This window comes from Mustelus asterias, chromosome 24 (assembly GCF_964213995.1).
Source record: "Mustelus asterias chromosome 24, sMusAst1.hap1.1, whole genome shotgun sequence".
NCBI lineage: Eukaryota > Metazoa > Chordata > Chondrichthyes > Carcharhiniformes > Triakidae > Mustelus > Mustelus asterias.
The window spans coordinates 22,901,742-22,920,099 of NC_135824.1; the positions used below are offsets into that span (position 1 = coordinate 22,901,742).

Here is an 18,358-nt window from a genome sequence, read left to right on the forward strand (position 1 = left end):
TCCCTTTGAATCTCAAGATCCATACTTTTTAGATACACAAGTGCATTATCTCATTGTTGCCAATATTGAAATACATTGCCCTATTTTTTTCCAATTTGCTTAATCTGTCTCTCCTCGCAATTTTATACTTCCAGGTACACTGCTTACAATGCCACCTTTGTGTTATTGGCAAATTTGGATATGTGGACTTCTTTACCATCATCTAAATTATTAATAAATATGGTGTATCGTGACGGCCTCAACACAGATCCTTGTGGAACACCATGAGTTATATATTGCCAATTAGAGTAGCCATGATCCTTACTCTACCTCCTGCCACTCAACCAAATTTCTAACCAGGCCAATAATTCATCTTCAATTTCATGAGTTTCAACTTTCGCAAACACCCTCTTATGAGGGACTTCATCAAATGCCTGCTGGAAGTCCAGACAGTTAACATGCACAGACATTCCTTGGTCAACCACTTCCGTCGCTTTTTCAAATAAAAAGCTCAGTTTCGTCAAGCATGACGAACCTTTTCCATTCTGGCTCCCACTGATCAATTTCAGAGCTTCAGCCACCCTATCCTTAATAATACTGTCGTAATTTCTCAAAATCAAAAGGGTGGTTTGGCTAACTAGTCTAATTCCCTGGTTTCCCGTTCTCACCTCCTTTAAACAGTGGAGTGAAATGTGCAATTGTTCAATGTAAAGGAATTTTGGAAGATGAAATTTAGGGCTTCTGCAATGTTTTCACCCACTTCGTTTAAATTCCCTGGAAATCATCTGGTTCTGGGAAACTTTCCCACTCTCTAGGATCTGTGTTATCTTTTGCTTTGCTTTTTCTTTGCCCCTTATCTCTTCAGCTGTCCATGGTTTTTTTTTGTCAAGTAGAGTTCTTGCCCTTTAGAGGAAAACTGGCTCCATATCATGTTAAATTAATTCTTGAACACCTCCCACAGATCTTGTGTCATTTTACTGGTCAACAGATTTGCCAAGTTTACTGTAGGCAGTCTCAGATTCATTGCACCGAAGTCATTTAGAACCTGAACAGCTATTTCACATTTCTTCGTTTTAAACACAACAGATGTCATTCACATCATGATCATCATTAGATAAATGCTTACAGTTAGGTTAAGGAAATCGGACTCATTACGTTACTAAATTTAATATAGTCTGCCCAGTTGTTGATTCAAGCGCATCCTTTGCCCTTTTAGGGCAGAGATTGAGATATTTTTTCCCTCAGGGTTGAGCGACATTGGAAATCCTGCCTCAGAGGAAAATGGATGTGCAGTCATTGAATATTGTTGAGTTCGAGGTGGATTGATTCCTTTGCCTAACAAGAATCTACGGCTATCAGGGATTGACAGGCATGTGGAATTCTAAACACAAATAGATCAGCCATGATCTTACTGAATGGCAGAGCAGGCTTGAAGGCCCAAATGGCCTACTTCTACACCTTTTTCTAATGTTGCAGGAAACTACTCCAGACACATGAAATAAATTGACTAATTCTTGACGTGCTAGAATCTTAACACAATTTACATGAATGTCAAAACCTGCACTAAAACTACCCTGTCTTTACGACATGCTTGCCCATTCTCTATATTTATACAATCTACAACCTTACAAGCTGCTACCAGAGGCCTATACACAACTCCCCACAAAGTCTACACAAAGCACTACACAAAGTCTTCAATGCCTGTTTACACAGCCCACGAGGCGGTGTTCTCAGCCCCCTACTATACTCCTTAAACGCCTCTGACAGAGGCCAAATTCCACTCCAATTAGATTTTCAAGTTTGCTGATGACACCACCATAGTGGGTCAGATCTCAAACAATGACGAGACGGAGCACAGGAATGAGATAGAGAATCTGATGAACTGGTGCGGTGACAAGAATCTCTCCCTTAATGTCAACAAAACGAAGGAGATTCTCATCGACTTCAGGAAGCGCAAAGAAGAACATGCCCTGTCTACATCAATGGGAATGAAATAGAAAGGGTCGAGAGCTTCAGGTTTTTAGGTGTCCAGATCACCAACAACCTGTCCTGGTCCCCCCATGCCAACACTATAGTTAAGAAAGCCCACCAACGCCATTACTTTCTCAGTCGACTAAGGAAATTTGGCATGTCAGTTACGATTCTCACCAACTTTTACAGATGTACCATAGAAAGCATTCTTTCTGGTTGTATCACAGCTTGGTATGGCTCCTGCTCTGACCAAGACCGCAAGGAACTACAAAAGGTCGTGAACGTAGCCCAATCACGCAAACCAGCCTCCCATCCATTGACTCTGTCTACACTTCCCGCTGCCTCGACAAAGCAGCCAGCATAATTAAGGACCCCACACACCCCGGACATTCTCTCTTCCACCTTCTTCCGTCGGGAAAAAGATACAAAAGTCTGAGGTCACGTACCAACCGGCTCAAGAACAGCTTCTTCACTGCTGCCGTCAGACTTTTGAATGGACTTAGCTCGCACTAAGTTGATCTTTCTCTACACCTTAGCTATGACAGTAGCACTACATGCTGCACTGTCTCGTTTCCTTCTGTATGAACAGAATGTTGTGTCTGTATAGCGCGCAAGAAACAATACTTTTCACTCTTTGTTAATACATGTGACAATAATAAATCAAATCAAAAATCTCTGTCTACATCTTTTATCACTGAAATTATTTCATTCATAACCACAAAGACAATTCCTCCCCCCTACCATTTTCCCCAGCTTTACTGCAGACCTTATAATCTAGTATATTAAGTTCTCAATTGTGACCATCTTGCAGCTATGTTTCAGTAACAGCTACCATGTCATACCATTTTAGTTGAATTTGTAGCTGTAATTCTTCATCCAGTTTGTTCTTAATAAGCCAATAATCCAATGTTTCACTCACATTTCAGATATATTGCTTAAAATACAATTTCTGACTGTCACTCTATTCTCTTCCTGTTCATTTGTTTATAAACCATTATTCATGCTACCTTTTCCACCAGAGTCCTCTCACCCACCCATTTACCTGTTCAAGAACTTGCAACTACCCTATTTAGCCTTTCCATTCGGAATCCGGTCCAGGTGGAGCCATTCCAATGATTCAGCTCACTCCCCAGTACTGGTGCCAGGGTTCAATGAAGCTCCATTCCACTCCTTCAGCTACCTGCTTACTAATCTAACTGGTTAATGCCGACATCAATTTACTTATGTCAAGCAATAACGCAGAGATTATAACCCTTAGGGTCCTATTCTTCAAGTTAGAGACTCTGTGTCCCAGAAGCAACATCGAGGGAGAAACTAATGATTTAAAATGAAGTTTGGATACTACGAAGAATGACCCAGGGAATAGATCGGAGAAGTAACCAGTTACATCATTCTATACATCCCTCAACTTGAAGACTATAGCCTAGTTCTTTCTGATTTAGTTTCATTTTAAGATCCTAAATGCGTTCTCAAACTATAAATGTAAACACAAACCAAGTGCTGATGTGTCGTGAAGCTGTCTTCTGCGTGGATTTGTAGCGGTAAAAGGATAGTACACTGTTCCAGGTTTCCCTGAAGATGGTATAGGTCCAGGACTGCCTATTTCCACATCTGATCGTAGAATGCTAGACTGCAAAACAATGCAAAAAAATCAGTTAATTCTGCATTGAGTTATCCATCAAAGCGACAGATCTCAATTTTCAACCATGACTGATCTGAAGGATTTCTTGTAAATAAACTGAAAATATTTCCTCGTTTGAGGCTAATAAATAATGGGCGGGATTTACTGTGCAATCTGCCTCACGTTCCGTGGTGGTGAGAGGTAGCCCATCACTGGCCAGCAGTGGGATCTTCTGGTCCCATTGCTGTCAATGGGGTTTCCTGTTGAATGCACCCCTCGCCACCAGGAAACCTGAAGCGAGGTTGAGCTATTAGCAGGACTGGAAGATCCAGCTGGCGTGAGCAGCCAGAAAGTTGCAGCCATTAACTTTACCTTCAAGTACATGGCGCTGTGAGGCAGCAGTGCTAACCACTCTGCTGCCCCATGATAGAAGCAACTTTTTATTAATTAGATAAAAACTGAATTATGTTAATATCTAGTATATAAGAATCCTAATGGTAAAGTAAAATGAAAATGCAAAAGCATTTCTAAATTTAGCAGACAATTCTCGTACAGTTCCATCCTTACTTAATGTAAAGATTAAAGTGCTGCAACATTAACCAAAGGTCAAAAATTGAGGCAAGGGGTTGAGCAATGGATTTCATTAAATTTAAAAACATGAATTAGTCATGTTAAATGGCTTGGAGTACTTTTTAAAAAAACTAAGATCGCACACAGACACAATTATAATCTAACTAAGCACAACTCACTGATCCTTTGTCCTAAACAGGATATAATCCTATAATGGGTAACAACATGATGGAAATATTGACAGTTGGATATCCTGTTTACATACAGAATAAATTCCCAACTTTTTAAGTAATAGGCATGAGATTTTAACCTACCAAAATATTATCAGAAGCTGATCAAGATATTTGGACTCATAACACCAACTTTCATTTAAAAAGTGGAGGAAATGCAATGTTCCTATTTAGCAGCAGATTCTCATTTCTTGTCATTAGAAAAAGTCAGCCAACAGTCAGTTTTATTTTCATTGCCAATTTGATTATTCACTTGTATACTCAGTTTAACTCAGTTTAAGATAAACATAAACTAGACACAACACAAAAAATACATTTTGGTTCAACATAGTGATGGTCTTTGACCCAGAAGTAGTAACAACAAGAAACAAGTGTCATTACTTCAAAATGTTTGGGGAATCTGCAATTGTTTTAAAAATGTTTGAAAAGGACTTTTAAAAGACTGTATTTGCAAAGGGATCCATTATAATTTTTAGGTACCAAGAAATACTGATCCTTGTGACATGACAATCTTTGAGCTGGAAGCAATACCAACCAGAAGGCAGTTAAAATATCGAGGCCACACAGCAGACAGAAACAAAGAGGAGGGAGAAGGCAATCAGCAAGTCATTTGATTTGACTTATTATCGTCACATGTATTAACATAGTGAAAAGTATTGTTTCTTGCGTGCTATACAGACAAAACATACCGTTCACAGAGAAGGAAACGAGAGAGTGCAGAATGTAGTGTTACAGTCATAGCTAGGGTGGAGAGAAAGAGCCACTTAATGCAAAGCAAGTCCATTCAAAAGTCTGACAGCAGCAGGGAAGAAGCTGTTCTTGAGTTGGTTGGTAAGTGACCTCAGACTTTTGTATCTTTTTCCCAAAGGAAGAAAGTGGAAGAGAGAATGCCCGGGGTGTGTGGGGTCCTTAATTATGCTGGCTGCTTTGCTGATGCAGCGGGAGGTGTAGACAGAGTCAATGGATGGGAGGCTGGTTTGCATGATGGATTGGGCTACATTCACGACCTTTTGTAGTTCCTTGCAGTCTTGGGCAGAGCAAGAGCCATACCAAGCTGTGATACAACCAAAAAGAATGCTTTCTATGGTGCATCTGTAAAGGTTGGTGCGAATCGTAGCTGACATGCCAAATTTCCTTCGTCTATTGAGAAAGTAATGGCGTTGGTGGGCCTTCTTAACTATAGTGTCGACATGGGGGGGGCCAAGACAGGTTGTTGGTGATCTGGACACCAAAAAACTTGAAGCTCTCAACCCTTTCTACTTAATCCCCGTTGATGTAGACAGGGGCATGTTCTCCTTTACGCTTCCTGAAGTCGATGACAATCTCCTTCATTTTGTTGACATTGAGGGAGAGATTATTGTTGCTGCACCAGTTCACCAGATTCTCTATCTCATTCCTGTACTCTCTGTCTCATCATTGTTTGCGATCTGACCCATTACGGTGGTGTTGTCAGCAAACTTGAAAATCGAATTGGAGGGGTATTTGGCCACACAGTCATAGGTGTAAAAAGAGTATAGTGGGGGGCTGAGAATGCAGCCTTGTGGGGCACCAGTGTTGAGCATGATCGTGGAAGCCAAATTGAAGAGTGGAATTCCTGAGGATCAGAAAGCACCTTTTTAAAACCATTGTTGCTGTTTGGTTCACTGCTGAGTGACTGAAGGCTCAGAATTGGCCATACCATTCAACGGCCATTCTCGTAGATTCACACTAGCACGACCCACAGAAGCCTATGTGGAAATGGTTCCAAAAGGAATCACTCTATTGTTAGAAGACTGCATGGACACAATTCTGTTCACACGGAAGCTTTTGAGTTAAGTAAAGGGACTGGAATTCAGCCCAAGGAAGACCTTAGCTCAGAAAAACTGTGGAGGTGAAACTTGGGCCTTACAGGTTGAGTGGTAGTCTAGTAACTCCATGAGATACCGTTATTGCATTTGATACTCCATGTGTAATTTATAGTTCATATTTACTGTGATTTGCCTGTTAACCTATGTTTAATTTAATGATTCTGGTTTGCATTGAAATAGAAGTGAGAAAAAGTAAAATCTCAACTGGTAATTTCTTCACTGATTGCTATCGTGCAGTAAATCTTGGGGGTTGGGGAAGAGAGGAGGTGGTGATGGTGGTGGTTTGGTTTACAGATTTCCATACCACAACAATATTATGCAGATTATAATTGTTTGAAGATTAAGGGAGCTAAATTGGATAGCCCCTGAAACGGAAGTGGGGATTGCAAATCCACACCTGTTAATTGCAATAAAGGCAGCACACCTGCTCATTTGAAGAATTGCTGCTACTGCTCACATCGCTGTTCATTGGTTGGATGCATCAGCAGGTACCTACAGCAAAAGTGGTTAGCTCCACTTAAAGATGGACTCGACCGCTTAAAGTTTGCCTGTGCTCTGTAAAAGAAACACGTGGCAATCCACACACCTCAAAAGGCAGTAGGAGCAGACAGCTGTGGAGGTCAATGTCAGAAGTCAAGCCCTGATTGCTGAAAAAAAAACAGACATGCGATCAAAGCTTTCCTGACCTGATGAGTGCAAGATGAGAAGCTTCGCCAGCTTTTTAAGTATCTTCAAATGCCATATCCTTCGAAACGCACAAAGACCTTCAGATATTGTACAAATCACCAAACCATTACTCACTGACAAGCAATCTCGAGCAAGCAGGGCTCATGGCTCATATCCATGTTCTTCAACTGATCCTCAAACACTTAGCACTGCAGCAAATTTCACACCTCCAGTTCACAGATTGCACATATTAGATTCAACCCAACAGACAACAATCACTGAACCTCCTTCTCACTTGCAGCGCAAGATGGGGCACTCTCAAACCGAAGCATGCCTTACCCAAGCAGAAAAATCAATGCTGGCCATTATTAGAAATAGCCAGTGCTGAGACGTTGGTCAAAGATCGCTGAAACCAAAGGTGACAACTTCCTCATACCTTACCTTGCTCCTCAATACCACATACCAATCATCATACACACTCGACAGATGTAGTTGGAATTGCAAATGGTACAAACCTGCACCCCCTCCCCATGCTTATTACTGGAACCTTACTCCTGTGTCCAAAAGATGCAACTTGGTCAGACAGTGGAGGAACGCTAAAAGGAGAATAATGGGGTAGATATAACAATATCACTTGAATTCATATTTGCAGACATCAGTTCAAGTATCAAACTGCACAAATCATAGAGACAGATTAGAGTTCTGCACACAATGAGATAGCGAGCACCAATGAGCTGCAACCAGGGCAAGGGGAGAGGAAGCACAGCTCCCAGAGGAAAAGTTTGTCCACAGGTTCCACCGCAGAGGACGAGGACTTTGCTGGGACAACCAATAGAACAACATTGAGAATACACAACAAAATGCTTGGTGCTTTGGGAAGCCTCCCTGGAGTTTTGCAGTCAATGTTAAGGAGCATGAAGGAGTCCAGCACCAACTTGGCACCTGGTTTCACATGGAGCTTGGAACCTATCCTTCCCAGTATCAAAGTAGCAGCCGATTCCATTAACACCAAACTACAGTGCAGCATCCGGTGGACAAAGTTGGAGTTCTAAACACTACAAACAGCAGCCACCCAACATCTGAGTGTGGCAGTGGAAGCTCAGTTTGCTGCCTACAAGGTCAGCTTTTCGCCACGCCAGCTCCTACTGCTGTCAGGGATTAGTGTACAGAGACTTGCAGGCTGTCACAGCAGTCCAGCAATCTGTCCTGCAACCAATTACTGTACCTGGACTGATGAGGCGCTGAGTGGCAGATTCCATGGAGCACAAACCACTCCTCTGTTCTCTCGAAAAGACCGCATTCACCTTCCCACCCCTGCCAAACCATCCATGCCCTTGCTGTTGCCTTGCCAACCCATGCTGAGACGATACAGTCTACAACCAGACCTTCAAGGCTCAAAGTTGTTCTCCAAAGCCATCTGCAGTCTCCCCAGCTAAAGCCATGCTGCAAACAATGGGACATCACTGTTCAACAGCATGAGGGTAGCAAAGGCACATGGACAGGAGGCACAGAGGGAATGCACAACAATGATTATTAGTTCATTTGCGTACAACGTGGCATGACTTCATTGATAATTTGATTTGGAATGTCTATTTTGTGGTGGCTTTTACTTTTCCGTCGTCACCAAGTGGATGCTATGATGTCAGTGACAGAGGAAAGGTAAGGAGTGTGGGACTGTCGATGAATGGGGAATTGAGTGTATGGTTACTGGTACTGCACTCAACTTCTTCTAGCTTTAGCAGCTCTTCATAAACAACTGGGCAATTAGAGGCTGTCTCGGCTGCCTATCTCCCTTCCTCGAGACTGCTGCTTCCCTTCCTTTAGATTGCCTCTTCATAACTGTGTAAGAACTGTTCTGTTTGCAGTGCAGCATGCAGTTTTTGATCACAAAGCTATTGTTAAAAACGTTCATTAAAAAATATATAAATGCAGTTTTATGGTCAAAAATAAGCAACCACAGTATTAACATTGATTATAGTTAAGGAGCATAAGCAGACGTTAGTCCCAGCTTTTGTTTTTGAAAAAATTCTACTTCTTAACTCCAGTCTGGAGAAATCTAACCAGATTTTAAAAAAGCAATTCTTACAGAAGAGAATCTTTAAATGAGTAATCAAATGACAAAATGACTGGGATCCTCTCCAGTGTTTATTTAGTCTTGGACGAGATTCTATTAAATCCATTGTACTAAACTGCACTGCTTCAAGTCTCAGCTAATGTGCTGAGTATTGATTTCTTCATTGAAAAAAGCCCAAGGCAACAAAAGAATGTAAAGAAAGAAACTGACAAATATCTGATTTCAACAGCACCAACACTGACACAAAAAAATTCGTAACTGAGCAACAAAAACATCTGTAAAAATCACAATGCTTCAAAGCAATCTCTTGAAATTTTAATTATCATCTTTGACGCTAAAATGTCTTGCAGACTTGAGGAGATAATGACAGTCATCCATCAACTGCATCCTGCCAGAGTAATCAGACTAATCTAGCTCACTGGAGAAAACGACAGCAACCTGGGGTACTGAGTAGTGAAGCACTGCAACACAATATGCAGATGCAAAATAACTAACATTTGAGCTTAGCATTGTTTATGATTTACGCCAACACAATGCTAATAAGCAACCAACAAGAATGGAATCTAGTACTCCTGTAAAAAATGTACTGCACTTGCGCAATAAAACCATTCATTTACAAAACTGAGTTCACTATTTCATATCCCACCCCTGGATGGCTACCAACAGTCTATCCTCCATAAAACTGGGTCATCCAAAACTCTGCTGTTCGTGTCTTAACACACATCAAATCCCATCGTAGCTCTACTCGTCAAACAACATCTTGACTTTAAAATTCTCATCTACGTTTGCAAATTCCCTCTATAGTCTCACTTCACCCGATTGCTGCAAACTCCGAGAGACCACACCCTCTTGAGATAGCTGCAGTCCTCTAATTCTGGCCTCTTGTACATTCCTGATTTCAACCGCTCGATCACTGGTGGCCATGCCTTTTGTTGCTTAGGCCCCTCACTCTGGAAAACCCCTATCTAACCCACTTTTCTCCTTTAAGATCCTTCCTAAATCCAAACTTTTGGTCATCTAACCTGATATCTCCTTAGGGCGGCACAGTGGTTAGCACTGTTGCCTCACAGCGCCAGGGCCCCGGGTTCGATTCCCAGCTTGGGTCATTGTCTGTGCGGAGTCTGCACGTGCTCCCTGTATCTGCATGGGTTTCCTCCGGGTGCGCCGGTTTCCTCCCACAGTCCGAAAGACATGCTGTTTAGGTGCACTGGCCGTGCTAAATTCTCTGTGTGCCCGAAAAGGCGCTGGAGTGTGGCGACTAGGGAATTTTCACAATAACTTCATTGCAATGTTAATAAAAGCCTACTTGTGACTAATAAACTAAACTTTAAATTTATGGGGCTTGGTCTCAAACTTGGTTTTTCATGCTTCTGTGAAATACCTGTAATACATTTAGTAGCAAAGATAATAATTAAAATTTCAAAAAATTGCCTCGAGGCATTGTGATTTTTACAGATGTTTTTGCCACTTGGTTAAGAATTGTTTGTCACCGGTGATTCGTCGAATTAGATATTTATCAATTTCTTTCTTTGAATTCCTTCATTACTTTGAGACTTTTTTTCCCCACAAAGAACTTAATATCTAGCAGATAAACTGACTTTTTGCATCTGATCACATCTTCATTGCAAGTTTAGCAATTGCCCTGCAATGATTTGGCTTTACATCAATACTAAACCTAAAGTTTGTACAGTATCTTGTGCGAAGATTAAGCAGTTTTGATGTCAAAACTGCAGCACAGTCAACTAGATCCTAACATCAGATTAAGACCACATTTACACCATAAATTCAAAACCACCGCAGTTATAACTGTAGTGGAAACACACACCCATTGGGTTAGACAACACAGCAAGTTTCTGCATTGACTCCAGAACCTTTCCAGGCATCAGCACATGGTGCAAAGTGACGTGATTGAATAATAACCAAATATTTCTCTTTTATGCAAAAAAACTGCATCACCGAAGAAAAATGGACACAATCAGAAACTGAGATACAAGTTACCATTTCACTGAATTTTCTATTCACCTTGCTAACTAACAAACACTTAAATAAATACTAGTATTAACGATGGTGATAAAATCTAAACCACAGCTTCAAGTTTGGATGCGTTGCTGTCTCAAAGTACCAGAAACTGGAGTAGATTACTTAATCTGTCAAGTAGATTAGTTAATGTGTCATTATGCACCATCTAGCAATTTAAGTGCATATTTGCAACATATAACTGTTCCAGAAAACATTCACCTCTTGTGACCGGACACTGAAGCAGTAAGAGTTTTAACAACACCAAGTTAAAGTCCAACAAGTTTATTTGGTAGCAAATGCCATTAGCTTTCGGAGCGCTGCCCCTTCGTCAGATGGAGTGGATATCTGCTCTCAAAACCTGAAGCAGTAAACATGGTTACCGCATTGTTTATTGCTCCATTTAAGCCAATCATTTCCTTGGACCCAAGCACAAGATTTATAGTCCTGCAAAAAGTTATATTTTAATATTTTTCTTTTAAGTCACATTATTAACTACAATTTATATGCATTAATAGATAAACCTTACTTTGGTGAAATAACAGTAAAGGGTGCCCAGATCAGTGTGCAAGTTTCTTCATTCTGTCTCAAAAGCTGGTGCCAGTCATGTTAATGTGATTGGCATGTCAATGAAAAATAGTGTACCTTCAAAGGTACATGACAATATATATATGATTACTACCTGCAGGTCAGGTTTCTTAGACACAATTGATATGATTTTTGTAGTATACTATCACTTTGGAGTCTATGGCATTAGAATGCTTAGAACTAAACACAATACAATTTTCACTTTTAAGTGCGAGACCGAATTTCTAATTTGCAATTGCAAAGCAAGTCAACAAAAAGGAACAGCATCCTCTAATGGCAGAGGCTGAAGAATCTTAAAGCTGGAAATACTTGCAGGTGAAACGAAATGAAAGAATCAGAATTGTTGCAACAAGCAGCTTGGATAAAGGGGAATGTGTGGATGTACTTTTATTTCCAGAAGGCATTTGACAAGATGCCATGTCAAAGGTTACTATGCAAAATAAGAGCTCATGGTGTAAAGGGCAACATATATCAAAGTCTTATCAATTACATTGTTCCAATTTGTTCATGTCAAGTGTATTGTTAAAGGAAACAGGTGATGGGTATTTGAACATTTACAAATAGGGGAAAGCTATCTGGGTGCTGGGAGAGGAGCTTTTCTTTTATTAGTTCAAGGGATGTGAGCGTCACTGGCTGGGCCAGCATTTATTGCCCATCCCTAATTGAACTGAGTGACTTCTGAGGCCATTTCAGAGAGCATTTAAGAGTCAACCACATTGCTGTGGGTCTGGAGACACTTTCCTTCCCTAAAGAACATTAGTGAACCAGATGGGTTTTTATAACAATTGACAATGGTTTCATGGTCATCATTAGACTTTAAATTCCAGACTGAATAAACTGGGATTGTTCTCCCTGGAAAGACGGAGGCTGAGGGGCGACCTATTGGGGGGGGGGGATGTGCAGGGGAAGTTTTTTTTTTTAAAAACACAGGGTGGTGGGGGCCTGGAATGCACTACCATGTGAGGTGGTTGAGACAGTTACGTTAGCCACATTTAAGACTTATGTTCATAGACATATGAACAAACGGGTATTAGAGGGATACAGACAGTTGGTCGATCATAGAAACCCTACAGTGCAGAAAGAGGCCATTTGGCCCATCGAGTCTGCACCGACCACAATCCCACCCAGGCTCCAGCCCCATAACCCTACATATTTACCTGCTAATCCCTCTAACCTACGCATCTCAGGACACTAAGAGACAATCTTTAGCATGGCCAATCAACCTAACCCGCACATCTTTGGTCTAGATAGGTAAACGTGATCGGCGCAGGCTTGGAGGGCCGAAGGGCCTGTCCTGTGCTGTACTGTTCTTTGTTCAGCATTAACAAAATTAAATTGAGAAATGCATTCAAGTTTCCAGCCTTGGTGATCCAAAAGATACGGGAGCGGTCATTTTTAATGATGCTTCACACACCAATCTTCGAGATGAATATTCTGACACAGCAGCGTTTTATCAATTCCAGGTGTGAAATAATAATAAAGGTTGTCCTGTGGCCTGGGAAGTGAATAGGTTAAGTGAGTGGTCAAAAATTTGGCACATGGATTAAAATATGGGAAAATGTAAACTTTTCCACTTCGGCAGGAAGAACAGAGAAACAAACTATTGTTCAAATGGAGAGCGATTGCAGAACTCAAGGCACAGAGGTACCGGAGTGTCCTGGTACATAAATCAGCAAAAGTTAGGATGTAGATACAAATGACTAGGAACAGGAATGGAATGTTGTTGTCAAGGGAATGGGAATATACTTAAACATCTGAGTTCCTGAGGAGACTTGACAGGGTGGATGTCAAAGGCATGTATGCCCTAGTGGGACAGACTATAACTGGGGATACAGCTTAAAATAAGGGTCACCCCCTTTAAGATGGAGATGAGAAGAATTTTTTTTCTGAGGGTCATGAAACTTTGGAACTCTCTCTTCCCCACAAGGCTGTGGAGTCAGGGTCAATGTATATATTTAAGGCAAAGTGGGCAGATTCTTGACTAAAGGAAATCAAAGGTTATCAGGCGGAAGGTGGAGTTGAGGCCACAATCAGATCAGCCATGATCTTACAGAATAGCGGAACAGGCTTGAGGGACCGAATGGTCAACTCCAGTCCCTAATTTGTATGTTTGAATATAATGATACTTGCAGTAAGACTAATTTGTAACAAATGAAAGCAGCTCACCTTTTGTCAAGGTGTCTAGAAACGGCTTCAATTTCAAAATGTTACATTTTCAGTTATTGAAAATATTTTGAATAATCATCAAGTTAAACTTTCTGCCAGTTGATAAATATCAACAGCAGTACTCCAGTAGAATGGTATTAACTCTATCCCTCACTGTCAAATTCCATGTTTGCTTTGGCTGATTTAAGTCACATTTGGTGAAAATTTGAGGACTACTGTACAAACGTTCTTCACAATTCTGTATTGGAACAAACTATTGCCATAGAAGTTGTCCAGACAGAGGAATTTCCTTTCTGATCAAGCAATAACAAAGTAGAGAACGGCACTTTTTCCAGTGAATGAAGGGTATAAAACCACAAAAACTATAGGGAATCTCACTTGGAGGATATAAGGATGGTTGGTTCAGAAATGGAGACGTTTATGAGTGCTCTTCTGAGGGTTAAAACACATTGTTTTTGCAAATCATTACGCTGCTACATCTGCAGTCATAATGTTCAGATCTGGACCTTATAAAGTATTTCAGCATGAATGCAATCCAAAACTATGTGGCGAACAGAAGAATTAGTCAGACAAAACAAGAATCAGGAAAGAGATTTTGTCATAATAGCTAAATCTATGCAGCTGTCAGTTTAGTACATGACTACGAAGTGCTGTGTTCCATTAACAGGTGGAGTGTACAAAATCAAATTTGATTGCTGTCTAAGATATTTGAATATGTACCACCCAAACAATATATAGAAAGTTTATTACAACCCTGAATGTGAAAATTGATGGAAATTGGACAGGCACTTTTCCAAAAGAGATTTTGAAATTAATTACTAAAATTTCATAATTTAAGGGATTAATAAAGTTGAATAAGCAATTTGATAATGACAAAAAAGTGGGCCGAAGCTCAAATTTAGGACGATAGGAGAAAAGGTAAGCCAGGTGGAAGATCTTTACACCAAGTGACTTGGGAACTAAGTTACCAAGTAGTGCATCTTCAAACCACAAAAACCTTATGACCTCACAAGCAGACGATGCTTTCATACAAACTTCGAGAAAGAAACAAGTGTGCTTTTGTCTGTAACATCTGCTATGCATTTGGGGGTGGAGTCAATCAACAAGATGGCCCCAAAGGGAGTCTCAGAAAGGGGGAAGATGCTGTAACAAAGGTCTTCCCATAGTGCTGGTTTTGTACAACTATGTAAACAAGGATACAACCATCAGTTCTTCAGAAGGAAATGGGTCTGATGATCACACTTGAGGCTCAAACAACAACATACCAATTTCCAAGATTTGGTATTACCGCATATAATTACTATAAATTACTATAAACCCAGTTTATTTCTGACATCCTTGCAAAACATACTTAAAGCAGACTTAAGTACCAGTAAAACAGAAACATTTCTACATGAAATAGTGCCATTTATATAGTGACTTTGACTTCTCTAAACACTTCACAGATGATGGACTTTTAAACTATAGGTGTTTAGGTGTTCAAATGAAAGATGCAATTCTGGAAACTTCAGGGAGGTTTTCAGTGAAAGGTTTAACTGAAAACATATGGAGACTAAATCTTCATGTAAATCAAAGCGACAGTAAGATTACTATTTGTTAGCACACTACAGAATTAACTAGATTGTAGTTTGAATTCCTCTTTACATAAAGGGGTCTTTCATGAAGCAAGTGTTGTTTCAGTCAAGTCATCCACAAAAGTTACAGAAAACCTAGCACAAATATTCTCCTTGATAAGCTACAAAAGCAGCTATTGATCAATGAAAAATAGTATTGGAATTTTTCTTTCAAAATTATGATTTGTACACAACAGAAATTTCTCCATGCCTGGGTACATTAAATTATCAATTGGACCCCCCATGGCACAGTGGTTAGTACTTCTGCCTCACAGCACCAGGGACCCGGATTTGATTCCGGCCTCAGGTAACTGTGTGGAGTTTGCACGTTCTCGTCGTGTCTGTGTGGGTTTCCTTCAGGTGCTCTGGTTTCCTCCCACACTCCAAAGGTTAGGTTGACTGGCTATGCTAAATTGCCCCTTAGTCTCGGGGATTAGCTAGGGTAAATATGTGGGGTTATTGGGATAGGGTCAGGGTGGCATTGTTGTCAGTGCAGGCTCGATGAGCCAAATGACCTCCTTCTGCACGGTAGGAATTCTCTGATTCTATTCAATACAGTAAAAAAGGCATCTTCTACAGTACACAACGTAAAATACACAATGTAAAATACTCTAAGCAGAAATTATAGACAATGTAAAGGGCATTTTAAATTTCAAATAATAAAAATTAGTACAAGTTTTGTATTGGACCAAGTGATCAATCTGCACTGGAATTAGCATTTTAAAATAGTCAACTAAAAGCTCAGATGTTACTTTGGATAAATAGCTTTATAACGATAGCCTGAACAGGATCATTACGATATGCTGTCCACATGACTTCAGCAAAGCCTTTGACAAGGTACCCCATGGTAGGTTGTTGCATAAGATTAAATTTCACAGGATTAAGGGTGAGGTAGCCAATTGGATACAAAATTGGCTTGATGAGGGTGGTTGTGGAGGGTTGATTTTCAAACTGGAGGCCTGTGACCAGCGATGTGCCTCAGGGATCAGTGCTAGGTCCACTGTGAGGTGTCATTTATATTAATGATTTGCATGAGATTTTAGGAGGCATGGTTAGTAAGTTTGCAGATGACGCAGATTGGTGGCCTAGTGGACAGTGAAGGTCATCTAGGATTGCAACGGGATCTTGATCAGTTGGGCCAGTGAGCTGATGATTGGCAGATCGAGTTTAATTTACATAAATCCGAGGTGATGCATTTTGGTAGATCAAATCAGGACAGGACTTACTCAGTTAATGATAGGGCATTGGGGAGAGTTATAGAACAAAGAGATCTAGGGGTACAGGTTCATAACTCGTTGAAATTGAAGTCACATGTGGACAGGGTGGTGAAGGCAGCATTCGGCATGTTTGGTTTCATTGGTCAGAACATTGAATAAGAGAGTTGGGACGCCTTGAAGTTATACAAGACATTGGTACGGCCACACTTGGAATACTGTGTACAGTTCTGGTCACCCTATTATAGAAAGGATATTATTAAACTAGAAAGAGTGCAGAAAAGATTTACTAGGATGCTACCAGGGCTTGATGGTTTGAGTTATAAGGCGAGGCTGGATAGACTGGGACGTTTTTCTGTGGAGCACAGGAGGCTTAGGGGTGATCTTATTGAGGTCTATAAAATTATGAAGGCATAGATGACTTAGATGATCAACATCTTTTCCCAAAGGTAGGGGAGTCTAAAACTAGAGGACATAGGTTTAAGGTGAGAGGGGAGAGATACAAAAGGGTCTAGAGAGGCAATTTTTTCATGCACAGGGTAATGAGTGTCTGGAACGAACTGCCAGAGGTATTAGTAGAGGTGGGTACAATTTTGTCTTTTAAAAAGCATTCAGACAGTTACACGGGTAAGACTGGTATGGAGGGATATGGGCCAAACAGTGGCAATTGGGACTCGCATAATGGTTAAAAACTGGGTGGCACGGACAATTTGTCCGAAGGGCCTGTTTCCATGCTGCAAACCTTTGACTTATAACTCTAATATGAATATCTACTACAGTATTTACACTGATGCAGAATTTTATGGGTCAACTAATTAGTACCATTTTGCAAATAGCAAAGTAGGTAAATTACATAACTGGTACAAATAAAATTAAACAGAGAGCTTTGTTAAAATTGTTTGCATCAGATAACTACTGCCAATCATCCAACTACGCACTTCTATTGAATGGACATCCCACATTCAATTAAAATTTTAAAATCAAATATTACTAAGGTTGCATGATGTGATCAGTCATGGTGGCTGCCAAAACAGAGTACCCTGTGAGTTCACAAATACACAGGTCAGAAAACCAACGTAGACTACTGATCACTTTGCAAATTAGGATGGAACGGAGACCACAAAAATGTAGCCACAACAGCAATGTTCCCTGGAACTTTCTCGTACGATAGTGATTTCCTCAAGTGCACTGCCCTTTTAATTTGTTTTGTGTACCCTTTGCACACAGCAGTAATATTGCACAACAGTATTACACCTGTATCTAAAACATTCAGATGCCTTGTAACATATTGCAGTACGTCAAAGCAAAGAACGGACTCCATAAAAATATTTGCTGAAACAGTGAAAATGAAGCATACAATTTCAATCCAAGGTTAGCATTTTTTTTTTGCCTCGTGCTCAGACGAAACAGAACTGACTTGTGGTCTGATTAGGCCAAAAGAGAAGCTCATATTCAGTTGCAAGTTTCTTTGGTTTTGTTTAGATTGATTAAAACCATGCAGTGTATTAATATTTGCAAGAACATACTGTCAAATGCACATCACGAAATAGTACAAACTTACTTGACATACTGGTATCCCTGGATCTCTGCCATATGGTGGAAGGGCTCCCCTCTCAGGAACTTTCCCTAAAAACAATAGATCCAATTTAGGAATTGATACAATTAGAATACAAGATCATCCTGCAGACACAGTTAAGGGAACAGATAGCTTTCAGGTGTGCACAGGTTCTAAGTTGCATGATGATACAGGCTTTCAAAAATGCTCAATTTTCTAATGGTTGTATTTTCAGTAAAATTAAGTAC

General features: G+C 40.4%; 1 protein-coding gene across 4 annotated transcripts in view; it reads right to left on the bottom strand.

Moving 5' to 3' along the window:
• The window catches only part of tcf12 (transcription factor 12), a 254,110-nt gene that overhangs the window by 94,600 nt on the left and 141,152 nt on the right, over positions 1-18,358 (bottom strand). For all 4 annotated transcript variants that reach the window (XR_013500784.1, XM_078241431.1, XM_078241430.1 and 1 more), the window contains exons 6-7: positions 18,117-18,181; positions 3,445-3,580 (exon numbers count right to left, since the gene is read on the bottom strand). Coding sequence is in view for 3 of the 4 variants with exons in the window: in XM_078241431.1 (XP_078097557.1) it covers positions 3,445-3,580; positions 18,117-18,181 (201 nt within the window). In the remaining variant the exon portion in view is untranslated. The remainder of the gene's footprint in view (positions 1-3,444; positions 3,581-18,116; positions 18,182-18,358) is intronic.